The sequence below is a fragment of the Rhodofomes roseus genome (assembly GCF_022264815.1).
Source record: "Rhodofomes roseus strain CIRM-BRFM 1785 chromosome Unknown C8Q71scaffold_46, whole genome shotgun sequence".
Lineage (NCBI taxonomy): Eukaryota > Fungi > Basidiomycota > Agaricomycetes > Polyporales > Fomitopsidaceae > Rhodofomes > Rhodofomes roseus.
In genome coordinates, this window is record NW_025953002.1 from 19,330 (window position 1) to 44,984 (window position 25,655).

General features: G+C 60.0%; 8 protein-coding genes across 8 annotated transcripts; 7 read left to right on the forward strand and 1 right to left on the reverse strand.

The window, feature by feature from the left end:
- Positions 1 to 671: 671 nt before the first annotated feature.
- On the forward strand, positions 672 to 1,682 carry C8Q71DRAFT_718948 (uncharacterized protein; the record flags this gene model as incomplete). The annotated part of the gene is made up of 1 exon (XM_047921262.1): positions 672 to 1,682. A coding segment is annotated over one exon (1,011 nt), but the record flags the coding sequence as incomplete, so codon positions are not given.
- Positions 1,683 to 2,334: 652 nt separating this feature from the next.
- Positions 2,335 to 2,775, forward strand: C8Q71DRAFT_692753 (uncharacterized protein; the record flags this gene model as incomplete). Its single annotated transcript, XM_047919881.1, has 1 exon — positions 2,335 to 2,775. A coding segment is annotated over one exon (441 nt), but the record flags the coding sequence as incomplete, so codon positions are not given.
- Positions 2,776 to 4,174: 1,399 nt separating this feature from the next.
- On the forward strand, positions 4,175 to 9,072 carry C8Q71DRAFT_863670 (P-loop containing nucleoside triphosphate hydrolase protein; the record flags this gene model as incomplete). Its single annotated transcript, XM_047928206.1, has 11 exons — positions 4,175 to 4,838; positions 4,885 to 5,061; positions 5,112 to 5,627; positions 5,679 to 5,914; positions 5,960 to 6,223; positions 6,272 to 6,730; positions 7,039 to 7,380; positions 7,431 to 7,610; positions 7,659 to 7,842; positions 7,892 to 8,827; positions 8,876 to 9,072. The coding sequence occupies 11 exons, from the start codon at positions 4,175 to 4,177 to the stop codon at positions 9,070 to 9,072; spliced, it is 4,155 nt and encodes a 1,384-aa protein (XP_047772452.1).
- Positions 9,073 to 9,215: 143 nt separating this feature from the next.
- C8Q71DRAFT_891782 (uncharacterized protein) lies at positions 9,216 to 11,820 on the forward strand (the record flags this gene model as incomplete). Its single annotated transcript, XM_047928674.1, has 2 exons — positions 9,216 to 9,226; positions 9,850 to 11,820. The coding sequence occupies 2 exons, from the start codon at positions 9,216 to 9,218 to the stop codon at positions 11,765 to 11,767; spliced, it is 1,929 nt and encodes a 642-aa protein (XP_047772453.1). The 3' UTR covers positions 11,768 to 11,820.
- Positions 11,821 to 15,232: 3,412 nt separating this feature from the next.
- C8Q71DRAFT_891786 (uncharacterized protein) lies at positions 15,233 to 15,958 on the reverse strand (the record flags this gene model as incomplete). Its single annotated transcript, XM_047928675.1, has 3 exons — positions 15,233 to 15,463; positions 15,526 to 15,655; positions 15,711 to 15,958. 3 exons carry the CDS (start codon positions 15,956 to 15,958, stop codon positions 15,233 to 15,235), a joined length of 609 nt encoding a protein of 202 aa, XP_047772454.1.
- A 2,789-nt stretch (positions 15,959 to 18,747) lies between these two features.
- C8Q71DRAFT_718921 (uncharacterized protein) lies at positions 18,748 to 19,758 on the forward strand (the record flags this gene model as incomplete). Its single annotated transcript, XM_047921261.1, has 1 exon — positions 18,748 to 19,758. A coding segment is annotated over one exon (1,011 nt), but the record flags the coding sequence as incomplete, so codon positions are not given.
- A 652-nt stretch (positions 19,759 to 20,410) lies between these two features.
- Positions 20,411 to 20,851, forward strand: C8Q71DRAFT_693093 (uncharacterized protein; the record flags this gene model as incomplete). The annotated part of the gene is made up of 1 exon (XM_047919885.1): positions 20,411 to 20,851. A coding segment is annotated over one exon (441 nt), but the record flags the coding sequence as incomplete, so codon positions are not given.
- Positions 20,852 to 22,265: 1,414 nt separating this feature from the next.
- C8Q71DRAFT_851911 (P-loop containing nucleoside triphosphate hydrolase protein) lies at positions 22,266 to 24,811 on the forward strand (the record flags this gene model as incomplete). The annotated part of the gene is made up of 6 exons (XM_047926775.1): positions 22,266 to 22,929; positions 22,976 to 23,152; positions 23,203 to 23,718; positions 23,770 to 24,005; positions 24,051 to 24,314; positions 24,363 to 24,811. 6 exons carry the CDS (start codon positions 22,266 to 22,268, stop codon positions 24,726 to 24,728), a joined length of 2,223 nt encoding a protein of 740 aa, XP_047772457.1. The 3' UTR covers positions 24,729 to 24,811.
- Positions 24,812 to 25,655: the final 844 nt, after the last annotated feature.

Here is a 25,655-nt window from a genome sequence, read left to right on the forward strand (position 1 = left end):
ACGCCAAGGGTGGGGCCGGGTCGCGTAGCGTGTCTAATATATATTTGCCAGCACAGTAGCGAGTGCATGTCTCAGATGTCATGACATTGCAGCCTTGGCAGTGGTGCCAACAAAAGATATATAAACCCCAGAGAGCGCAGCAATTCCCCATCCCCACTGCTTTCCCTGACGCTCCCTGACTACACTCAATATGAACTGGCAACCTGCGAACCACCCTGATGCCCACCTTCGACACAGCCACATGAGCTTGGGCGCGTACAATGCGGCGGTCAAGAGGACGTGGACGGACAGGCAGAGCGCGGCGGAGCGTTTAGATTTGGAGATCGGCTTGGTGGGGTTGTGCGGTCGGTTTTACGACACGAACCGAAGGGCGGAGCGCCGTATCCGGGTAAATGCTCGTGACGGGCATGAGATGCCCGAGCCGGTGGACGAGTGGGATGATGTGCCAGATGTGGACCATTACGCGGTCGTCCGCGACATCGATTCAATGTTTGGTGCCACGCGGGATTTGCCATACAACGTGAATCTGCACGTGTGGCCGCTCTCACCGTTCCGCGATACTTTGAAGGCACCGGTGCACCTGACATGGCCAATTGTTTGGGGTGGAGTGAGTCAAATCCAAAGTCCGTGCGCTGTCTCATGCTGAAATCGCCATATAGGAAACCAAGGCCATAGAATTGTCGAGGATCCCCAACATGGCGTTCGCCAAGGTCGGCATACATGCAAAAACGAACATCATGTTCCCGGAAATGTGGAGTCCGCACCTCTCACCAGCGATCTCGCACGACCGGCTAGTGGAATTCTACGAGCAGATAGTGCTTCCCAGCCTGCGCGACATCAATCACCCGCATATCAGCCATTGGCCAGGCTCGTACGGGAGCGCGGAAATGCAGGCGCGCGATCGCCACGGCCAGTATCACTTCAAGAACGTAGAACTTAGCGCCCTGGAGATCGGCAGGTTCGTCCGGAAGATGAAGGCATCCATGGAAGGGATCCGTGAGTTCCGCAACGCCTTCTTCTACCACGAGGTGCGAGGGGCCAAAGGCGGAACACATCACAATCCCCACGATAACGACGACGCAAAGAGGGTTCTCAAAGAAACCTTCAAGCATCTCGACTTCACCAAGATCTCTAATGCCGACCTTGCCCACCGTTGGTACGTAGATGTGGCAATTGAGGTCGAGCATCCAGGTCACGTGGTCCATTGGAAGGACGAGTTCCATGCCGAAATCCTGCAGCATGCCATGCCCCATGCGTCGGCGGCAGGGATCACTAGCCTCATCGCAAACAGGAACTTCCTGCGCGATGCCTGTGTCCAGCTGAGTGACATTTCCGGCTTCCGAGTGCCTACCACCATCATCGGCCGCGCGGACGGCGTCAAGTACGTGAACGTCTACTGCACGGAGAAGGAGATGCACTACCAGCTCCATGTCGGACAATGGCGGAAGGTGACCCCCAGCGAGCTGCTCCCCGGCAATATGGGAGGCCTCCTGGACCGCATCAATAAATGGACGGAGGTGCTATTTGACAATTCGGGAGGAACAGGCCACCCGGCACAACCCGCGTCTGCACGGTACGAAGTCCGAGTGGCAGCTAACAAGTGTGGCGCGGCCTTGCGTGACGTGCCATATGAAATGCTTACCAAAGCATGTGTCAGCATCCCTGCACGTCGTTGGTGGTAAGCAGTGCTTTGTGCGTTGCATCTTCCATTGACTAATGACTGGCTATATCAGGAGCTTCAAGTACTGGCGCGTCTTCACGTGTTACGCCGTCCTCGAGAACCTGAACCGTGCATCACCCGAACTGCGCATTACTCCCGGGAGCCTGCAGCTTGGGGTGATGATCACGCATATCCTCAACTCGGTCTTGTACCGGACCAACACTACGAGCCCATACCCGGAGCTGGAGGAGATGTCCGCGGCCTTTGAGCACGACGCAACGGCGAGCGACCAGGAGCTCGATGACGACCAGCTCGAGAGTGACAACATGAAGCCGGTGGACGGGAGCCTAGGACTTTACTTCCTGGCGACGTTGGAGTCTAGGAATGGACTCTTAACCTTGGACAGTCGACGCACGTTGGACGCCAGGAACCTCGCGGCGATGTACACCTGTGCCGACATGGTGTCTCTCGCTGCGAAGTTTGGTGTCCACAGCATCGTGGTTCAGCGCAGGAGACCGAACCCAAACCGGAGGTCGAATCGGCAGGTCATGACCAACTCGAGCGCCGAGCAGCGGACCATCGCCATACCCGAGCGTAACCTTGGGCTTAATGCTGGTGGGGTGCAGCCTGTCGCGAATGGCCTCGCGCGACGCGGCGCGCGTCGGGCACGAGACGACGACGAACCAGAAGAGCGCGCAGACCAACAAGTGAACGGATTATGGGAGCAGTTCAAGCACGACCTGCTCCTTAAAGCGCCCAATCCGGTTGACACAGTCCTCGCCAGCTATCTTACCGTGACGCACCTCGAGGTCGCCAACACGCCGGACGGACTATTTCAGTCGCCGGCCCTGCCGTTGCGGAGGGCCCGGCTAATGGTGGTGACGCCCACTATTTGGAGTGGCCAGATGTTTGACCGCTTCTTTCCGTTGCTCGGGACCGTCATCACGCACCCCGTACAGAACTACACCAACTGCGTATACTGGGGCCTCTACGGCGGGATGATGCGGGAGTACAACTCGCATGACCAGGTGAGAATCCGGAACGCGCTCCGCACGTTGTTCGAGACGCTGCTCTGGCTGCCTTTTCCGGAATCCGAGAGGATGTGGAGCACGAGGCAGACCGGGCACAGCACAGCAATCCGCATCCCGCGCGATTCCGACGGTCCCGCGCCCTTGATCGCACTGAATCCGCTCCTACACAACAGAGACATCAAGTACAGCATTCGACCCGAGTGTGACGAGACGAACGACATCGAGATTGACGATGCACCGCCGGACGCGGGAGAGGATGAAGAGATGGTCGTTGATCGTCGGGTCGCGGACCGTCAAGAGGAGGAGGAGGCCGAGGACGAGGACGAGCAACAGCTCCGGCTGCGGCAGCGCCCCCCCCCACCTCCCTTGCACCCAAGGCGGTCCGAGCCCCGGCAGCCTGACCCCCCCCAGCCGAGGCATTCCGAGCCCCGGCACTCCGAGCCCCGGCGCTCCGAGCCCCGCCACTCCGTGCCCCGGTTCTCCGTGCCTCGATACTCGGACCCCCCGCAGCCTCGGGTATCGCAGCCACGCCAATCGCAGCCACGCCAATCGCAGCCACGCCAATCGCAGCCTCGGCAGTCCCTACCGAGGTCATCTGCGCGTCGGTCCTCCTCCACCGTCAACTTCGGTGGATTGATCATAGAGCCTCAGCCTGCGCCATCTAGATCCCCCAGTGTGAACTTCCAAGGGTTGATCATTCAACCAACGGGGTTCTGATAGTTTAGGGTGCATGCATTACATCGAATGTAGGACAGGGACAGATGCGAGTAGGCGGTGTAGATGTCCCTGTTTGGAAATACAACCAGCTTTACACAGCGTCACAATGCATGAGGAACCACAATCATTCGTGAGCATATCCAGGCGAGGTGTGTGCTTCGCTGGCGCACACCGCGCGGGGCACTCCGTCGACCCAGCGCACCCGGGCGCAGCACCAGCCTATGCTCATTTTGTGCGCCGGTGAGGCACGCCGCGTGGGCAGGAGTTGAGTCACGTGACGCACCCCCGCCCCCCACGCGCCGTGCGCCGGCGACGCACACGGCGGGGCGGGGGGCAGGGCGGACCGGTCACGTGGAAATGGCTGCCCCCCGCGCCGTGTGCGCCAGCGACGCACACCTCGTGTATAGCCCCCATCGATCGGTCCCGGTCCGGGCCCCGATCCGTGAATAGGTGCTAAGATCGTCCTGATTGCCTCCCGCGCGCACCGCTGTCAATCCTAATCGGGTTAGCGAGCGGAATCGTCACGGGAAGGTGCCTCCGCGGCGCGGCGTATCCCAATGAAGTAGTGTGCATTCCTGGTGTACGTCCATCCTACGCTTCTAGGCGACGTTGTAGCATGCGCGGCGCCCCGTGGTGATGGCACTACGTTTGCGGCTCGACGCTATCCAGATATGGATTCAGGGCTCGGCGCCCCAAAGGCATATATATACGAGGACATCACATCATTTCCCCACTTCTTCTCTCCCCTCTCTGTCTGGCGCTCACCATGCCCGTCTGGAAACTCCACGAAACTCTCTTCGACGTCGCCGCCACCATCGACACCTTCGTCGAGGACGGCTGCTGGAACGAGCTCACCGGGTTGGACACCGTGCCCTGGGACGAGGCCGACCCCGAAGAGGCGTGGCTGGAGAACGACCAGCGGTTGCTCAAGGCGGTCCGCACGTTCCTCGCGAAATACCGAGCGGTACAAGGTGATATGACGAAGCAAGAATTCCTGCGGCAGAAGGATCAGTACAACAATGGTCGCGACGCCGTCCTCCGGTGGTTCAAGGCGCGACTCGGCGTGTGGAATGTGCGTGTGCGGTTCATCGGCGTCCTCGAGGAGAACGGGATGGGCCCATATCGGGTCATGCAGCTCAACAAGGCGCAGAAGGCACGTCCTTCTCATCGCTGCACAAGCACGCTGACTCACCTCCATTCCCAGCTGCCTAGCATGGAGCAATGCCAGGTCAACTCCCAGTACACCAACATCGCGCGCGAACTCTTCGGTGACGCCGTTGCGCTGGAGAACTCGAACCTCCTCGTCATGTGGGCGCCGCAGGTCATCGGGCGCATGACGGCCTGGGTCTGGCACGGCGAGGCGACGCGCATCAAGCGCGAGATCGGCCAACTCGAGAAGGAGGCCGCCGAGCTCGACCAGAAGTGGGAAGGTAAGCATAGTGTACGCCCATCCAAACGTCCCTCACTCGTTTGCAGCCGTTATCAAGAACCCGACCTCTCGGAGCATCAAGGCGTACGTCAAGCGGATGGAGAACAAAATCGCCATCTCGCGGAAATTCGACAACGGCGTCGTCTGCCAGGCGTTCGAGCGGCAGCTCCAACGCGTCGCCGACCTCAGGACGCAAATGGAGGACACGACGGTGAACGTGCCCGGTAAGTCCCGCCGCGCCTCGTGCTGCAGCGCATATTTGACGCGTATCAAGGGCTCCCCAAGCAGGTGTTCGAGGCGATCCGCCTGCTCGCGAACGAGGAGGAAGTGCGCGCGCTCACCACCGAGCTCGACCTTATCCTCAGCGATGAGGTCGCCGACCCCATCGAGATAAACGTCGACGGCGCCGATGCGCCCGAGATGGACTGGGGGACCGGCGTCGAGGAGTACGAGGGCTTCTCCGAGGACGAGCTCTGGGCGATGCTGGGTCGCGCCAAGGAGAAGACGATCCCGTTTTTCAACACCGCGGAGGCCGCGACCGGCGTCCACGATCCCTGGTCCCCCAAGGGCATCGAGGCCATGACCGCGACGGACGCCGTCCCGCTCCGCCCCCACTGGCATCAGTTGATCGGCGTCGTCAAGATGCTCGACAACTACCTGCGCGGCGACCCCACCCTCCTCATGGACGGCGTTGGGGTCGGCAAGACCATGCAAGTGGTCGGCGTCGTCTGCTGCCTCGCTTTCTTCCATGCCCACTACGCGCAGCACGGCCACTTCCCGGGCAAATTCGGTACGTACGTCCTGCGGCTAGTCTGACATGTACTCACCACCGTCTTCATAGCAAACATCAAGTACCATCGCGAGGGCAACACCCCCTCTGAACCCACTCTCATCGTTGTCCCCGTCGCGCTCGAGCGCCAAGTCGTCTCCGAGATCCACCGCTACGTCCGCCCGAAAACCTTCGACCTCATCTCATACACATCTTCGGTGCGCGGCGCGAAGGGCGCGGCGTTCTGGGAGGCGGTCGACAACTTCGCGCAGCCCCCCGAACGTCAAATCATTGTCGCAACCAACCCGGTACGTCGGCTGAGTTCTGGTTGTCCCAGCTGACTTTGCTCCTAGGCGGTCGAGAAGGACGGCGCGGAGCTGTTCACAAAGCTGACGGACAGGCCGTGGAATCTGGGCACGCGCCGGCAGCGGAAGGCAGCGACGCTGGCAAAGGCCAAAGCCCCAACGGTGTACAATCGCCATTGGAGTCTGATGATCTGCGACGAGGTCCACACCATGCGGCGCGTCAATCAGCTCTTCGTCGCGGTGCGCGGCCTCCGCGAGCAGGCCGGCGGGATGATTGGCATGACGGCCACCCCGACCATCACCAACGCCTTGGTGCGTTCCGCCCGCGTGCTAGCCAACACCCCTAACCATTTCACACAGGATCTCGCGTCCCTCGGCCGGCTGTTGGGCGTCGACAAGTTCAGCGACGATCACTTCGCCGTCCTCGACGAGTTCCGCAAATCTCTGGGGCGCGCCGCCTCGCAAGACCGGAAGAACCGGAAGGACGCCGACAAGGTCGGCAAGAAGGGCAAAGGCAAGAAGGCCGCGAAGGCCGCATCGCAGGAGCCGAAAGGTCAAGGTAATGCGGAGAGTGTCTCGCAAAGCGTGGTGGAGACGGTGCGTATCATGACGGACTTCCGCGCTCGGTTCTTCGGCAAGGTCTGTCGGCGGACCATCGAGTCCATGCACCAGAAGGGGCAGGACTTCGAGGGCTTGCCCCCTGCACACAGGATCCAGCTCATGCTGCGGCTGGCGAAGTACGAGCAGGAGATGATGGCCGAGCTGGCGGGCACAACGCGCGCAGCCGTGGGCACGAGCCACACGTCCGCGAGCGACAAGGTATGCACTTCACTTCCGTCCACATCTTGTGCGTCGGCGGCTCACACCGCCTGGGGGGCCACTTTACCCACGTGACCCCACTGCCATCCACCCAACGTGCTTCGCCGAAGCACAGCGCGCGGGGGCAGCCGCTCTCGACGCTCGGGTGGCTGGGACGCCCATTGCGCGGTGTGCTCCGGCGAATCACACTGCACGTGCGGGGCACAGCAGGGTCGCCGGCCCACAACCCCGGCGTTTGTGCGTCCCCCCCCCGTGGCGTGCGCCGCCGACGCACACCCCGTTCAGACCCCGATACTGACTTGTCACAGTCGTTTTACATAGATTTGCGGCGCGCGACATTCCACCTCTCGCAGTCGTCGACGACCGAATTCCCCGAGCCGAAGAGCAAGGAGGAATTCGAGCAGATGCCGACCGCCAAGCTCGCCGCCCTCGTCGACATCATCCACCACCACCGCACGCCCAAGGCCCCGCCTCTCAACATCAAGACGGAGCTGCGCGGTGTTCCCCTCAGCGACCTGCCCCCGTTTCCCGAGTCCAACAAGCTGTACCCAGACCCTGACTTCAAGGGCTATTCCACTCACCACGGCTCGGGGCCGGACAAAATGATCGTCTTCTCGTACTTCCCGTCCAACAACAACCTGTTGCGCAAGGTGAGTAAGTTTCTTACCATCCACTGCACAACTCACATTTGCAATTTCAGGTCTTCGACTTCTACGGCATCAAGGCGGTGTTCTTGAACGGGAAGCTCAGCGCGGCGCAGCGCGAGCGCGTCGTCGAGGACTTCCGCAAGGCGGGCGCGGACGGCCCTACGGTCCTCGTCATGTCGTCGGTCGGCGCCACCGGGCTCAACCTTGCGTGGGCCAACATAATGATCTTCGTGGTAAGTGCTATGCCGTTATTCACCATCCGTGCATTGACTTTGCGCCAGGATACGACGTGGTCTGCGCAGGAGGACGAGCAGGCCATCGGCCGCATCCTTCGCTTCGGCCAGAAGTCCGACGTGTTGATCTACTATCTGATCACACTCGCCAGCGTCGACGTCTTGCTGAACACCATCGCGTTCGACAAGGGCGTCATGCACCAGGCCTTCATGGAGGCGGACTTCGAGCTCAGTAAGTTCCCCATTCCCAGTCTAGTATCTCGTACTGAACGCTTTCACAGAGCGCGTCGTCATGTTGCTCCTCGGCAACAAGATCGCTCACCTCATCGGTGACGCTGACGTCGAGTTGCCCGCGGACCCTGAGGAGGACGACGACGGCACCACTGCCAGCAGCGTTGAGGTCGAGCAGGCCCTCACCCCGCGCAAGAGGAAGCAGAAGAAGGCGGCGAAGACGCCCGCCATCTTTATCAGCGACGACGAGGCCGAACCTTCGGAGAAGGGCGACGGCGTCGACCCTCCGAAGAAGGGCGGCAAGCCGACCACGAAGAGGCCCCAGCCACGCAGGAGGGGCGCAAAGGCCAAGGCAGTCACCCCCTCAACGACGACGCCCGAGCCGGAGTCTGAGGAGGACAAGACCTCGACGTCTCATGCGTCGGCCACTCCCCCGCCGCGGCCCGTGACTCCGCCGCCTGCTCAGCCTCGCGCGTCCCTCCCGCCGCCGCCTACTACCCCGCCGTCGCCTGCTGAGCCTCGCGCGTCCCTCCCACCGCCGCCTACGACCCCGCCGTCGCTTGCTGAGCCTCGCGCGCCCCTCCTTCCGCCGCCTACCACTCCGCCGTCCGCCGACCGTCCCTCCACCCCCCTGCCGCAATCTACACGTCCACAATCTACAACTCCCCGGCAGGGAGGACCGAGCACCCCGTCTCGGTGGCGTCAGTCGGAATCGCACACCCCGCCCTCGCAACTCCTTCCCGCGGATCCCTTCGCGCTCACGCAGAAGTTCACCGACGCTTCGCTGAGCTCCAGTGCTCCCGCCGCGACCCCCGCCATCCCCACCTCTGCGCTCAACGCTGCTGCCGCGCCGCCTGTGGACCCTACGCCGGACGTCGAAATGGTCGACAGCCACGCTTCGGACCTCGACATGTCTCACGAGGACGCCCGCATGATGGACATCTCCGAGCTCGAGGAGGAACCGCGGCGCGACACTTCGCCTTTGTGTAAGTGGTCCCGTTCTCCATTGCCACGTTACTCATTTGGTTGCGTAGCCGACGCCCCGAGCGAATCGAACATCCCGATTGCTCAGCGGAAGGGCAAGCGCAAGGCTGCGTCGCCCGCTTCGGCCGGTCGTCCCCGTCGCGGTACGCCCAGCACCTACGTCCCGACCGACCGTCTCGGCGCTGGTGACGACGAGCTCCCGACGGGCAGCGCGAAGAGGACGCGTGAACGCAGGAAGAAGTTCTGATCGTGTCCGTGGTCGCCGGGATGAATGTCACGCCCTGTCAATCTTGTATCTACCGCATCTGCTTGTATGACAATTTAATGACCTGCTGTTCACGATCGACTGCGACACATGAACCTCAGCAGGTGGGAGGGGTGGGTCCCGACATGAGCAATGAGTGCGCGGTCCGTGTGTGGGCCCGCAGTACGCGGGGCGTGCTTCGCCGGTGCGCAGCGCGTGGGGGGGGCGTGGGTGGCCACGCGTGGCTGTGTACCGGCGGCGCACGGCGACAGGGCGGGCGATACAGCGGCTGGGGCGTGGGGTGGGCCTCGGCATCCCGCGCGGCCGGCAGCGTGCAGGTGGCTCCGCTGGCGCGCAGGGCCGCACGCGCTGCGCGTCGCCGACGCACACTCGCGCTTTGCGGCCCTGCGAGCGCCTGCTGCCACCCGCACACACGGCCACGCGTGCCGCCGCCGCCCACCCCGCGCCCCAGCCGCTGCGTCGCCCACCCTGTCGCCGTGCGCCGCCGGTACACAGCCACGCGTGGCCACCCACGCCCCCCCCACGCGCTGCGCACCGGCGAAGCACGCCCCGCGTACTGCGGGCCCACACACGTACCGCGCACTCATTGCTCATGTCGGGACCCACCCCTCCCACCTGCTCTCCGCCTCCCCAAAGCCGTACCTGGTGCAGCCCGTTTAAATTTGGGCGTCTATAGGGTTTATCCCGGCGCCTATAGGGTTCCGCGGGCGCTAGGTTCACCCCAGGGACGGTCAAAATGCTCTCATAACCTAACCTAAGCGTCGCCCAGGTTGCCAGCTCAAGTCCCAAGGACGAGGAGCCACCTGCCCGCACCCTCTCGCCTCGCTCGCACGGGCGCGTTGTCGTGCGCGCACACCACGAGCGTGAGGCGCAAGCCGCCGCAGCAGCCTGGAGGGCTCACCGAGCGAGATACTCGGCGGAGCGATGGCCTGCCGCGCAAGCAGCCCCGACGCGCTCGTCTGGGGGGCCCGCCCGTGTATCCCCGACGAGGAGAGGAGTTGAGACAGCGGGAGTACGAGACGGAACGGCCGAGGTGAGTACCAGTACCCATGCGCCCTCTGGGCCCTCTCCCTCTCCTTCCTCTCAGCGCGTCCGTCCTGCGCGTCCGCTCTCGCACGACCCACACGTTCTCGTCGAACGCGCCCGCCGCCCTCCGCCGTCGCCCGCTCCTCCGGCGCACCGCGAGCGCGCCCCGCCTGCCGACTCGCATCCCCCGTCGCGCCAAGGCGATACGCTCGCGCCCGCCGAGTGCATCCCCCGCCGGCCGGTCTCCCCGTCCTCGTCCGACGCGCTTCTGCGCTCGCGCCGCCCGGTCGCCATCTCGTCCCCGTCCTACTGCCTGGCGCCTGCATCCACTCCGCACGCACGCCCTCTCTCGCTCGCCGCGCCAACGCCCTGGCACCCGCCCTCTCGCGCTCTTTCGCCGCAATCGCGCGCGCGAGCCCTTGTACACCGGCACCAAGAGCGCGAAGCCCAGGCAGCCAAACAAGCCGAGGGCTCCCCGATACGCTCATCTGGGGGGCTCGCCCACGCGTCCGCCAAGGGGAGAGAGGTTGAATCGACGGGAGGACGAGAGGACACGCCCGCGCCTGCGCACTCCCTCTCGTGCAACACCCTCTCACCCGTCGAGCGTGCCCACCACCGTTCGGTTCCCCCGCCCTTGTCCAGTGCACTCGCACCCACGTCCCGTCAAGGTGTCGACCGGCCAGCGCGACAAGCCCCGCACTGGCACGCGAACGGCGCGCACGGTGCGCACGTCCCTCCCATCGGCGCTCCTTCCGACGTTCGAACCTCCCCCGACTCTGCGCGTCCCGCTGCTGCTTCTCGCCCCGGTCCCTCGACCACCTGCGAGATGTCAAGCTCGGGTGATCCACGACGAGATGGCTGCCGGGCTGCGCGAGATCACCGCGCGCCTGGTAGCCTCTCCTCACCTGCCAGTTCAACGCACGCAGACGGACCGGCTCGCGCGAACGCGCTCATTCTCGACGCGTCTGACCCCCCGTCGCCTCGCAAGCCGGCATCCGCCTCTGTGTTGCTCCCTCGTCACTCGCCCGACTCGCGGCCGCCCTCGCGCCCTTTCGAGCAGGTTGCGCTCGCGTCTGTCGAGCACGATCACCGCCGTCTCGCGTCTCCCTCGTCCGGCGTACCCGCACCTGCACCGCGCGAACGCAATGGTCCACCAATGTGTCAAGCCCCGCTCCCGCACGTGGTCGGCACGCTTGGCAAGCACGCCCCTCCCACCGTCGCACCCTTCGACGCTCGCGCCTCCCCCGACACTGCGCGTCCGGCCGCCGCTTCTCGCCCCAGTCTCTTGACTGCACGCAAGACGTCAAGCTCGGACAACTTACGGGATGGCTGCCGGGCTGTGCGAGATCACCGCTCGCCCGGTAGCCTCCCCTCGTCTGCCTCGTCTTGCAGACCGGTGCTTGTGTCTACGCCGCGCCTTAGCCATCCGCCCGACTCACTCGCGTCCATCCCTCCGTCCTGCAAGGAGGAGCCAGACTTAGCTGGGTTAGATGAGGAACTCAGGCGCAGGATTTGGCAGGTCCGCGCGCGTTCGCGCCTCGTCACGGAGGACTCTCCCGAGTCAGCGGCCATTGCAGAAGAGGAAGCTGCCCTACGGCGCGAAATCTGGCAAGCTCGAGCCCGTGCTCGCCTCGCTCCACGCCTTGTCTGAACCCTGGGGGGCACTAGCTGTGGTACCCTTGTCTTGTCCCAGCCCACCCACCCTCGACTTTTCTCCTCTATCCTCACCACCCTTCTCATTGGAATCTCGAGCCGAAACTCCCTTACTCGGTTCCTTCCGACTTGAGATTGGGGGGCTGGGGGTAGGGGAGGATAGGGTATGGGGGGCAGGTATGCCAGGGCCTAGCCGACCCTAGCCCGAGGGATGCGCAGATCCTCCGCGAGGATGACAGCTAGGGACGCAGTACAGGCAGGAAGTAGCACAGCCTTGCCTAGGGAAGATGGCAAAGCTGCTACAGGTGAGGGAGGTCAGGGGAGCCTGGCCGAGCTTGCGAGGGCTTGACCGACAGAGCCTGTATGCTTTGGCGGATGCACGGCAAGTCTGAATGCTCGGGATGCAGTACTTGCGGGACAGCTCAGCCTCGCGTGGCGGAGCCCAAAATTTTTTTCTATTCTCTTTTCTCACCTTCTATTCTATGCTCACTCATACTTTTCATTCGCTCTAATCTGACCCCTCACCTTCACACTATACACTTCATAATGGGGGGCACTGTTATGGGTGGGCATCACTATGCCCACTGATTAGATTAGATTATGAACTGATAGTGTACATCTCATCTTATCTCCATGTACCTAGCCACTTGACTTCCATTTTGGGAAGTAATCTATTCTTACTGCTGAACCACCACCTCGTCCGTGTGCGACACCGCGCCGTCCGAGTACGTTCAGCATCCCCTCTCGGCTTGAGCTCCTCGCCTCGCCTAGGACTCCCCCTCGACCTGGCTCCTCGCCAGTTCTAGGACTCACCTCTAGGCGCGGCTCCTCGCCCTGCTACGACGATAGCAGCGCTCCTCGCCCTGCTACGACGCCAGCGGGAGCTCCTCGCCTCGCTCACGACCTCACGACAACACTACGACACCTTCCCGGTCGCGCCGCGACCACCAAGCGTCGAGTTCACAGGCAGCCCGGCCCCCGAGTCTAGGGTTCCAGGCCCACGAACTCTAACAGCTAGGCTCCTCGCCCGGCTACGACTATAGCGGGAGCTCCTCGCCTCGCTAACGACGTCAAGACCTCACGACATTCTCCCCGGTCGCGCCGCGACCACCAAACGTCAAGTTCACGGGCAGCCCGGCCCCCCCAATCAAGGGTTCCAAGCCCACGAACTCTTACACTCAGATGCTGCGGCTGCAATGTGCATGCACACTGAGACCATGTGCGTGCATTATGTTCTCAAGCATTGGGAAGTGAGGTGATGCTGCGCGCTCGCGTGAATCCCAATAATGTATGTGCGCATACTACAAAACGCAGTACTCCTCCAAGGGGATCTTGCGCGGGAGGGTGGGATCCCCTGTTACATGGTGCGCGCAGTACCGGAGACAATAGGTTACTTTGAGGAACCTAAGGCATGGTTCGCGATGCTGACATGTGCTTGAGGGGATCTCGCGCACGCGCGCGAGATCCCCTGGGAGACTGTGTGTACTACGTTTGAGTACACGGACGCGTCGTGCGCGCGTACCCTTTCCAGGGGATCTCGCGCAGGTGCGCAGGATCCCCTGGGAGCCCATGTGCGTACGCTGTGTGGGTACATGGGGGTATCATACATGCATACCCTTTCTAGGGGATCTTGCGCGGGTGCGCAGTATCCCCTGGGAGACTGTATGTGTACAATGTTTGAGTACATGGATGTGTCGTGCGCGCGTACCCTTTCTAGGGGATCTCGCGTGGGTGCGCAGGATCCCCTAACACATGGTGCGTGGTGCGTGCATGGCACATGGGACTGGCATATGTCCCAGGGGATGTCGCGCCAGTGCACAGACCCCTGACATTCAGTACTGGATGTTGGTCTTGACGCAGTCCACATAACTGGTGTTGAGAGGTGCGCAGGGGATCTCGCGCGCCCGCGCAAGATCCCCTGAGACATGCAGGTGCGGCCCGAGGTCAGCACTTGCCTTATATGGTAATGGCCCAAAAAGGAATTACCATATAAGGCAAGCTGAGGGCACGCTGACCCCCCCTGGACTTAGGTGAAGGGGGTATAATGGCTCATGGAGGCATTTATGGCTGGGGTTACTATTCTATCTTTTCAAGGCTGAACACCCATTTGCCATAGTGCAATTGCCCATTTACTGATTTCAGTGGCAGCTGTTTTTTTGGGTCTCAGATGTGGCTGATACTGCTGAAGCCCTACTTGCACTGACTCTAGGCATTGAAGTCCACAGCCCCTCACACTCATATTACCACAGGTGCCACATGCAGATTGTCCACTGCCAGCAGCCCTCATGTACACAATCCACAACATCATGAAGCCAGAGCTCCTGCTGGGGCTGATCAACATAGACTGCTAACAGTCAGTCAGTGAAGCAGGCCTAAGCCATCCTCACACGGAATCAGTACTACTCAAAGATTGCAGGGTCAATAGCCTCAATGCTGGCATCTACACTGGAGCACTGGGGTAATGTGCTGGGGCATGCACTGCTCCCTCCCCCTTGGCATATGTGGACTAAGCAGTGACTTGACCTCATAGGCCCACACATGCGCCTTGTTTTCTGGACAGCACTCAGTCTGGATGATGATGTCCAAGGGCTGTGTTCAGGACCATGCCAAGGCTTTCCTCAACGATTCTCTGGAAGGGCCTAATCCTTCCCCAGTGCTCCCACCCCAAGGCATATGTGGACTAAGCAGTGACTTGACCTCATAGGCCCACACATGCTCCTTGTTTTCTGGACAGCACTCAGTCTGGATGATGATGTCCAAGGGCTGTGTTCAGGACCATGCCAAGGCTTTCCTCAACGATTCTCTGGAAGGGCCTAATCCTTCCCCTCCTCCTCTACATCACAGCTGGTATAGGCCTTGGCATGGGCAGTACCTGTACTGATCCAACTCAGACTCGGTTGAGATCCCTGGCTTGGAGGCTGCTAGGATGGCCAATGAGGATAGGATGGTACTTAGTACATTTGTGAAATTGTGTCTCACCTCATTTGCTTTGCCAGTGCCATTGTGCATGTCACCAAGGTGGCAATCCCACCGGTTCCGGAGAACTTGCCAGGAGACCCAATCCTGTATGTAGATGTTGGCTGGCCAACCATCAACGTAGTATTGCAAGATTGGGTGCTTTCTAACCTATGTGGTGGGTATATATCATCAGCAGTGGCCTAAGCTTGCCTCACCTCTTGCATGACCCTGTCTATTGCACAGGGACATTGATTTGAAAAGTACTGGGTCAAGTCCAAGTGCTGTGTTGCTAACTCTCGTAGGAACAGCTGTTGAGAGAGTAGTATGTATGAATCTCAGCAGCCTCCCTGACAAGCCTCTGTGTGGTGACAGATTCAGCAATCCCAACATTTCTGTAGAGGGCTGGAGCTAGTGCCAGGGCGGAGACATCATGAAATTTCAAGCAGCTCTGCTTAAACCTGCCAGCAAGGCCGCTGCCGGGACTTCACAACATTGCAAGCAAGCCTCAGCAACAGGACACAAGCCGCCTCCTGCCAGTCAACAGTCCAGGACAACAAGGCAGCAGCTTGGGCAGCAGCTTGGGCAGCAGGTGGGGCAGCAGCTTCAGCAGCAGCTTCGGCAGCAGCTTCGGCAGCAGCTTCGGCAGCAGCTTCGGCAGCAGCTTCGGCAGCAGCTTCGGCAGCAGGTGGGGCAGCAGGTGGGGCAGCAGGTGGTGTGAGCTTACAGTGGAGGAGCTCTAGGGTGAATGGTGGGAGTTCTGGATTTCGTTTGGCAGGGATTTCATCGTTGTTGTAGTACTCGTTCCTGCCCCTTGATGGTCTCTGGCTGAGGGTCCAGTGGAAGAGAACTGAACGCTTTCCTGTGCTCCTCAAAGACCTTGCTTGAGACAGTGATGCCTGTCTTAGCTCCATCCAGGACATTGGTGAACCTGTGAGCCTCATTGAGTCAGGTATGAGAGTAGTCCTTAGGATTGATAGACTTACATGTATGCAAGGAAGATGGTATCTGGATGTGAGTAGCCATTCTTGTACACTGAGGCTAACCACCAGTTGGAGTAGGTACCAACCCTGGAGACATTTTGCAATGATCCAAGGAGGTACTTCTGCATCTCAGCAAGTTTGTCAGCCTTGCTGCAACATGAGGTCCTGTCTACAAATTGTGGGACTGTCTCAGGGTTTCTGCTGAGCACAGCCTTGATGCTCAGCCTTGACTTGCTTAGGTTCTTGGGCATATTGTGGGTTTGCATTGGTGAATGGGGAGACCACAGATGGGTCCCAGAAGACCTCCAATGTGTGTCCGTCATCATAGTCGCCTACTCATTCCTTGATGTCAGCAGTTCCTACAGGGATACAAGTGAAAGGACTCACTCCCACCAGTCATACTGGCTAGATGTTGATTCAGTGGTTGGCCATCATAGTGGCTCTTTGTTGTTACCACAACATCTGCTTAGTTGCTGAGCTCTGCTCCATACACAGCACCAGCCCTAAAATAATCTTCAGCTTCAGATACTGCCATGGTACTTCAACTCAGCTAGTTAAATCAGCCCACCATGCAACAGACTGCTTCTTCAGTGGGCCTGTTTGCTGAATGGCTTCCTGTAGCAAATGCTCAATGTAACTTGCACCATCACTGGGCTTTAGCTTCAAGCTCAGTCTCCTTCCTGACACATGTCCGGTGCTGCCATCCAAGCTCAAGCATTGTGTCAAGATGGTAATCAAGTCTTGCAAGAAATAGTGCCATATCCTCTGTGGTAGGTTAGCCATGAAGTTTGTCCTTAAGCAACACAAACAGTAGCTTGTGTGCACCTAGATAGTGCCACGTGTCCTAAAAGTGGAGGAGTCAAATGGATTTTAACATGTACCAAATACTTGTCTGCTGTGCGTACAACAGTGGGTATGTCAGGAGGTGGAAACTAAGACGGGGTCTTCACAAAGGCATAAGGATACACAGAAGTGCCAAGAGTGGTAGATAGGGTTTGAGGAGCAGCTGGTGGAACATGTCCCAAAGGAATGAGGTATTGGAGAGCTGCACAAGTTCAGACTCTGTATCTGCATGGCATTGCACAGTTCACTGAGGTCAAGCTTCCCTTGGCTCCTGCCCCTGACAATGCAGTGAAGAATCTAAGTAAGGCAAGTAGTAGATCCCTACTTGTATGCATCTATTGATGCTTGCAATCCAGAATCTTGCAACTAAAGGAATGTGAATCACAGGTCTGTGAGGATGTCCTTCATAGTGATTGCTGAGTCTCATCCCTCTATTTGTTAGCACTGCTGCAGCTTGGGGCTAAGTTCTATAACACCAACTTCAGTCTGGGGCTCTACTAATAGTCACAGCAACAAGCCAAGTGTTGATGAAGGCAGATACATACTGTGAGAAACCATGGAACAGTGGCTGGTTTAAGATGGCCCAAAGGGGAATATTAGGGTTAGGGTTTAAAACAGCACAAACCTTAGCCACTGAATGATGGTCATTACATCCGAAAATGTTGATGATTATTGATAAGCAGTACAAGTGCAATAAAGAGGGTTTGTTGATTCTGCTGATGCAAATGCTCAAACTTGTATCATGCATCGGTGACTTGGCAACCTTATGTCGTCTGGTGTGGTTTGGGATTGCACGGTTCGCCAACATAAATTAAGGTTTGTCTACAAGGTACATTTAAGTAGGAAACATTTGGGTCAAGATGGCCCAATGCGTCCCGGCACCGCACCCCGGTGAAACTGGGAGGGCACACGGCGAGGGGAGCGCAGCGGGCGGTAAGACTTGGTTACACGGGGGGCAGCCGCGCGGTGTGCGCCGCCGAAGCACACCACGCACTTCGGGCAGCCGGAGGACATGGCGCGGTGTGCGCCGACAGAGCTCAACGCGCGGTGTGCGCCCCCGAAGCTCAACGCGCGGTGTGCGCTCCCGAAGCTCAACGCGCGGTGTGCGCTCCCGAAGCTCAACGCGCGGTGTGCGCCCCCGAAGCTCAACGCGCGGTGTGCGCCCCCGAAGCTCAACGCGCGGTGTGCGCCCCCGAAGCTCAACGCGCTGTGTGCGCCGCCATCGCTCACCGCCGAGCGTGAGGCTGTCGCGCGGTGGCTAGCACCATGCGCAGGACCACCGCGCGGCGTGAGTCGGTGGCGCACACACGAGGCATCGGCAGAGGGGGGCCCCCGCGGGAAACATAACAGCCCACTGCGCGGTGTGCACCGCCGACGCACAGCACAGGTATTTCCCAACGGACCTCTCTTATTTGGGGAAAATTGGAAAGCGGAGACGGCCACAAACAGGTTAGTGCGGCGGACCCCTAATGACCCGCGACAGTGGGGCCTGGGGATCATTCATGACGGCGCCAGGGTTTCAGGCCACGCCAAGGGTGGGGCCGGGTCGCGTAGCGTGTCTAATATATATTTGCCAGCACAGTAGCGAGTGCATGTCTCAGATGTCATGACATTGCAGCCTTGGCAGTGGTGCCAACAAAAGATATATAAACCCCAGAGAGCGCAGCAATTCCCCATCCCCACTGCTTTCCCTGACGCTCCCTGACTACACTCAATATGAACTGGCAACCTGCGAACCACCCTGATGCCCACCTTCGACACAGCCACATGAGCTTGGGCGCGTACAATGCGGCGGTCAAGAGGACGTGGACGGACAGGCAGAGCGCGGCGGAGCGTTTAGATTTGGAGATCGGCTTGGTGGGGTTGTGCGGTCGGTTTTACGACACGAACCGAAGGGCGGAGCGCCGTATCCGGGTAAATGCTCGTGACGGGCATGAGATGCCCGAGCCGGTGGACGAGTGGGATGATGTGCCAGATGTGGACCATTACGCGGTCGTCCGCGACATCGATTCAATGTTTGGTGCCACGCGGGATTTGCCATACAACGTGAATCTGCACGTGTGGCCGCTCTCACCGTTCCGCGATACTTTGAAGGCACCGGTGCACCTGACATGGCCAATTGTTTGGGGTGGAGTGAGTCAAATCCAAAGTCCGTGCGCTGTCTCATGCTGAAATCGCCATATAGGAAACCAAGGCCATAGAATTGTCGAGGATCCCCAACATGGCGTTCGCCAAGGTCGGCATACATGCAAAAACGAACATCATGTTCCCGGAAATGTGGAGTCCGCACCTCTCACCAGCGATCTCGCACGACCGGCTAGTGGAATTCTACGAGCAGATAGTGCTTCCCAGCCTGCGCGACATCAATCACCCGCATATCAGCCATTGGCCAGGCTCGTACGGGAGCGCGGAAATGCAGGCGCGCGATCGCCACGGCCAGTATCACTTCAAGAACGTAGAACTTAGCGCCCTGGAGATCGGCAGGTTCGTCCGGAAGATGAAGGCACGCATGGAAGGGATCCGTGAGTTCCGCAACGCCTTCTTCTACCACGAGGTGCGAGGGGCCAAAGGCGGAACACATCACAATCCCCACGATAACGACGACGCAAAGAGGGTTCTCAAAGAAACCTTCAAGCATCTCGACTTCACCAAGATCTCTAATGCCGACCTTGCCCACCGTTGGTACGTAGATGTGGCAATTGAGGTCGAGCATCCAGGTCACGTGGTCCATTGGAAGGACGAGTTCCATGCCGAAATCCTGCAGCATGCCATGCCCCATGCGTCGGCGGCAGGGATCACTAGCCTCATCGCAAACAGGAACTTCCTGCGCGATGCCTGTGTCCAGCTGAGTGACATTTCCGGCTTCCGAGTGCCTACCACCATCATCGGCCGCGCGGACGGCGTCAAGTACGTGAACGTCTACTGCACGGAGAAGGAGATGCACTACCAGCTCCATGTCGGACAATGGCGGAAGGTGACCCCCAGCGAGCTGCTCCCCGGCAATATGGGAGGCCTCCTGGACCGCATCAATAAATGGACGGAGGTGCTATTTGACAATTCGGGAGGAACAGGCCACCCGGCACAACCCGCGTCTGCACGGTACGAAGTCCGAGTGGCAGCTAACAAGTGTGGCGCGGCCTTGCGTGACGTGCCATATGAAATGCTTACCAAAGCATGTGTCAGCATCCCTGCACGTCGTTGGTGGTAAGCAGTGCTTTGTGCGTTGCATCTTCCATTGACTAATGACTGGCTATATCAGGAGCTTCAAGTACTGGCGCGTCTTCACGTGTTACGCCGTCCTCGAGAACCTGAACCGTGCATCACCCGAACTGCGCATTACTCCCGGGAGCCTGCAGCTTGGGGTGATGATCACGCATATCCTCAACTCGGTCTTGTACCGGACCAACACTACGAGCCCATACCCGGAGCTGGAGGAGATGTCCGCGGCCTTTGAGCACGACGCAACGGCGAGCGACCAGGAGCTCGATGACGACCAGCTCGAGAGTGACAACATGAAGCCGGTGGACGGGAGCCTAGGACTTTACTTCCTGGCGACGTTGGAGTCTAGGAATGGACTCTTAACCTTGGACAGTCGACGCACGTTGGACGCCAGGAACCTCGCGGCGATGTACACCTGTGCCGACATGGTGTCTCTCGCTGCGAAGTTTGGTGTCCACAGCATCGTGGTTCAGCGCAGGAGACCGAACCCAAACCGGAGGTCGAATCGGCAGGTCATGACCAACTCGAGCGCCGAGCAGCGGACCATCGCCATACCCGAGCGTAACCTTGGGCTTAATGCTGGTGGGGTGCAGCCTGTCGCAAATGGCCTCGCGCGACGCGGCGCGCGTCGGGCACGAGACGACGACGAACCAGAAGAGCGCGCAGACCAACAAGTGAACGGATTATGGGAGCAGTTCAAGCACGACCTGCTCCTTAAAGCGCCCAATCCGGTTGACACAGTCCTCGCCAGCTATCTTACCGTGACGCACCTCGAGGTCGCCAACACGCCGGACGGACTATTTCAGTCGCCGGCCCTGCCGTTGCGGAGGGCCCGGCTAATGGTGGTGACGCCCACTATTTGGAGTGGCCAGATGTTTGACCGCTTCTTTCCGTTGCTCGGGACCGTCATCACGCACCCCGTACAGAACTACACCAACTGCGTATACTGGGGCCTCTACGGCGGGATGATGCGGGAGTACAACTCGCATGACCAGGTGAGAATCCGGAACGCGCTCCGCACGTTGTTCGAGACGCTGCTCTGGCTGCCTTTTCCGGAATCCGAGAGGATGTGGAGCACGAGGCAGACCGGGCACAGCACAGCAATCCGCATCCCGCGCGATTCCGACGGTCCCGCGCCCTTGATCGCACTGAATCCGCTCCTACACAACAGAGACATCAAGTACAGCATTCGACCCGAGTGTGACGAGACGAACGACATCGAGATTGACGATGCACCGCCGGACGCGGGAGAGGATGAAGAGATGGTCGTTGATCGTCGGGTCGCGGACCGTCAAGAGGAGGAGGAGGCCGAGGACGAGGACGAGCAACAGCTCCGGCTGCGGCAGCGCCCCCCCCCACCTCCCTTGCACCCAAGGCGGTCCGAGCCCCGGCAGCCTGACCCCCCCCAGCCGAGGCATTCCGAGCCCCGGCACTCCGAGCCCCGGCGCTCCGAGCCCCGCCACTCCGTGCCCCGGTTCTCCGTGCCTCGATACTCGGACCCCCCGCAGCCTCGGGTATCGCAGCCACGCCAATCGCAGCCACGCCAATCGCAGCCACGCCAATCGCAGCCACGCCAATCGCAGCCTCGGCAGTCCCTACCGAGGTCATCTGCGCGTCGGTCCTCCTCCACCGTCAACTTCGGTGGATTGATCATAGAGCCTCAGCCTGCGCCATCTAGATCCCCCAGTGTGAACTTCCAAGGGTTGATCATTCAACCAACGGGGTTCTGATAGTTTAGGGTGCATGCATTACATCGAATGTAGGACAGGGACAGATGCGAGTAGGCGGTGTAGATGTCCCTGTTTGGAAATACAACCAGCTTTACACAGCGTCACAATGCATGAGGAACCACAATCATTCGTGAGCATATCCAGGCGAGGTGTGTGCTTCGCTGGCGCACACCGCGCGGGGCACTCCGTCGACCCAGCGCACCCGGGCGCAGCACCAGCCTATGCTCATTTTGTGCGCCGGTGAGGCACGCCGCGTGGGCAGGAGTTGAGTCACGTGACGCACCCCCGCCCCCCACGCGCCGTGCGCCGGCGACGCACACGGCGGGGCGGGGGGCAGGGCGGACCGGTCACGTGGAAATGGCTGCCCCCCGCGCCGTGTGCGCCAGCGACGCACACCTCGTGTATAGCCCCCATCGATCGGTCCCGGTCCGGGCCCCGATCCGTGAATAGGTGCTAAGATCGTCCTGATTGCCTCCCGCGCGCACCGCTGTCAATCCTAATCGGGTTAGCGAGCGGAATCGTCACGGGAAGGTGCCTCCGCGGCGCGGCGTATCCCAATGAAGTAGTGTGCATTCCTGGTGTACGTCCATCCTACGCTTCTAGGCGACGTTGTAGCATGCGCGGCGCCCCGTGGTGATGGCACTACGTTTGCGGCTCGACGCTATCCAGATATGGATTCAGGGCTCGGCGCCCCAAAGGCATATATATACGAGGACATCACATCATTTCCCCACTTCTTCTCTCCCCTCTCTGTCTGGCGCTCACCATGCCCGTCTGGAAACTCCACGAAACTCTCTTCGACGTCGCCGCCACCATCGACACCTTCGTCGAGGACGGCTGCTGGAACGAGCTCACCGGGTTGGACACCGTGCCCTGGGACGAGGCCGACCCCGAAGAGGCGTGGCTGGAGAACGACCAGCGGTTGCTCAAGGCGGTCCGCACGTTCCTCGCGAAATACCGAGCGGTACAAGGTGATATGACGAAGCAAGAATTCCTGCGGCAGAAGGATCAGTACAACAATGGTCGCGACGCCGTCCTCCGGTGGTTCAAGGCGCGACTCGGCGTGTGGAATGTGCGTGTGCGGTTCATCGGCGTCCTCGAGGAGAACGGGATGGGCCCATATCGGGTCATGCAGCTCAACAAGGCGCAGAAGGCACGTCCTTCTCATCGCTGCACAAGCACGCTGACTCACCTCCATTCCCAGCTGCCTAGCATGGAGCAATGCCAGGTCAACTCCCAGTACACCAACATCGCGCGCGAACTCTTCGGTGACGCCGTTGCGCTGGAGAACTCGAACCTCCTCGTCATGTGGGCGCCGCAGGTCATCGGGCGCATGACGGCCTGGGTCTGGCACGGCGAGGCGACGCGCATCAAGCGCGAGATCGGCCAACTCGAGAAGGAGGCCGCCGAGCTCGACCAGAAGTGGGAAGGTAAGCATAGTGTACGCCCATCCAAACGTCCCTCACTCGTTTGCAGCCGTTATCAAGAACCCGACCTCTCGGAGCATCAAGGCGTACGTCAAGCGGATGGAGAACAAAATCGCCATCTCGCGGAAATTCGACAACGGCGTCGTCTGCCAGGCGTTCGAGCGGCAGCTCCAACGCGTCGCCGACCTCAGGACGCAAATGGAGGACACGACGGTGAACGTGCCCGGTAAGTCCCGCCGCGCCTCGTGCTGCAGCGCATATTTGACGCGTATCAAGGGCTCCCCAAGCAGGTGTTCGAGGCGATCCGCCTGCTCGCGAACGAGGAGGAAGTGCGCGCGCTCACCACCGAGCTCGACCTTATCCTCAGCGATGAGGTCGCCGACCCCATCGAGATAAACGTCGACGGCGCCGATGCGCCCGAGATGGACTGGGGGACCGGCGTCGAGGAGTACGAGGGCTTCTCCGAGGACGAGCTCTGGGCGATGCTGGGTCGCGCCAAGGAGAAGACGATCCCGTTTTTCAACACCGCGGAGGCCGCGACCGGCGTCCACGATCCCTGGTCCCCCAAGGGCATCGAGGCCATGACCGCGACGGACGCCGTCCCGCTCCGCCCCCACTGGCATCAGTTGATCGGCGTCGTCAAGATGCTCGACAACTACCTGCGCGGCGACCCCACCCTCCTCATGGACGGCGTCGGGGTCGGCAAGACCATGCAAGTGGTCGGCGTCGTCTGCTGCCTCGCTTTCTTCCATGCCCACTACGCGCAGCACGGCCACTTCCCGGGCAAATTCGGTACGTACGTCCTGCGGCTAGTCTGACATGTACTCACCACCGTCTTCATAGCAAACATCAAGTACCATCGCGAGGGCAACACCCCCTCTGAACCCACTCTCATCGTTGTCCCCGTCGCGCTCGAGCGCCAAGTCGTCTCCGAGATCCACCGCTACGTCCGCCCGAAAACCTTCGACCTCATCTCATACACATCTTCGGTGCGCGGCGCGAAGGGCGCGGCGTTCTGGGAGGCGGTCGACAACTTCGCGCAGCCCCCCGAACGTCAAATCATTGTCGCAACCAACCCGGTACGTCGGCTGAGTTCTGGTTGTCCCAGCTGACTTTGCTCCTAGGCGGTCGAGAAGGACGGCGCGGAGCTGTTCACAAAGCTGACGGACAGGCCGTGGAATCTGGGCACGCGCCGGCAGCGGAAGGCAGCGACGCTGGCAAAGGCCAAAGCCCCAACGGTGTACAATCGCCATTGGAGTCTGATGATCTGCGACGAGGTCCACACCATGCGGCGCGTCAATCAGCTCTTCGTCGCGGTGCGCGGCCTCCGCGAGCAGGCCGGCGGGATGATTGGCATGACGGCCACCCCGACCATCACCAACGCCTTGGTGCGTTCCGCCCGCGTGCTAGCCAACACCCCTAACCATTTCACACAGGATCTCGCGTCCCTCGGCCGGCTGTTGGGCGTCGACAAGTTCAGCGACGATCACTTCGCCGTCCTCGACGAGTTCCGCAAATCTCTGGGGCGCGCCGCCTCGCAAGACCGGAAGAACCGGAAGGACGCCGACAAGGTCGGCAAGAAGGGCAAAGGCAAGAAGGCCGCGAAGGCCGCATCGCAGGAGCCGAAAGGTCAAGGTAATGCGGAGAGTGTCTCGCAAGAGCCTATTCAGCGGACTTTCACGTTATTAACGGTACAGCCGAGATGCATTTCCGCCGTCATTAACGGAAACCCGACGTCGGCCGACGGAATGAGTCTGGAGGTTGCAAACCCACCGGCCAGTGCCGGAGGTGCCCTTTTTTAGCGGACCGGCCGGTCTTGTTTTGAACGGATCGGCCGACAATGGGGAGCACCCAGAGGTGTCACTAACAAGGGGCCTGTGTTCACCCATATGCTTATAAACAAACCGGCCGGTGATTGCACATATGGTTGTAAATGGACCGGCCGGAGATTGGCAACCACATTTATAACACTCCAGCCAGATTTCATCCCTGTGTTTGGAAATGGTCCGGCCGGAATGCATCCCTATGGTTTCAAATGGTCCGGCCGAAGGTCATATACCTTTGTTTATGATGTACCGGCCGAAGGTAATATATCTAAATTAATAACACACCGGCCAGAGGTGATATACCTACATTGAGAAAGAACCGGCCGGTCATAATGTACCCACACACAAAACAAACCGGCCGGCCATGACATAGTTTCACTACACATTGACCGGCCAGGCATAGCATGCCTATATTAGAAATGAACCGGCCGGTCATATGGAGCCTGAATATCAATTGCTCCCACCATCCTGGAAACATATTCATTGATGCACTGAGTTTTCTGGACCATTAATGCACTGGACCCAGGTTTTTTGGGCTTTGAATACATTTTTAGCATCCCCATAGATGCTCCCAATTTTCCAGGCACATGCAAACCATTCCAGAGCTTTAGAATCATCAAAATTGAGCTTTCTGGGCTGAAAATAGACCAAAACCAGCCTTTCTGGGCTGGAAATGCATCAGAACACATTTATTGAGCTCCCAATCCACATTTACAACAGCTCTGAGCCTTATACACCAGGTCCGAGTATTTTACACAATTGCCGAGATTCCACAAAGTCCCGGCGCCGAGGGTGCACCAAGTCTCGGCGCCGCAGGTGCACCAAGCCTCGGCGCCGCACATTCGGCGCCGCACCAAGCTTCGGCGCCGCACTAATTAAGCGCCGAGAAACATCGCTCGGCGC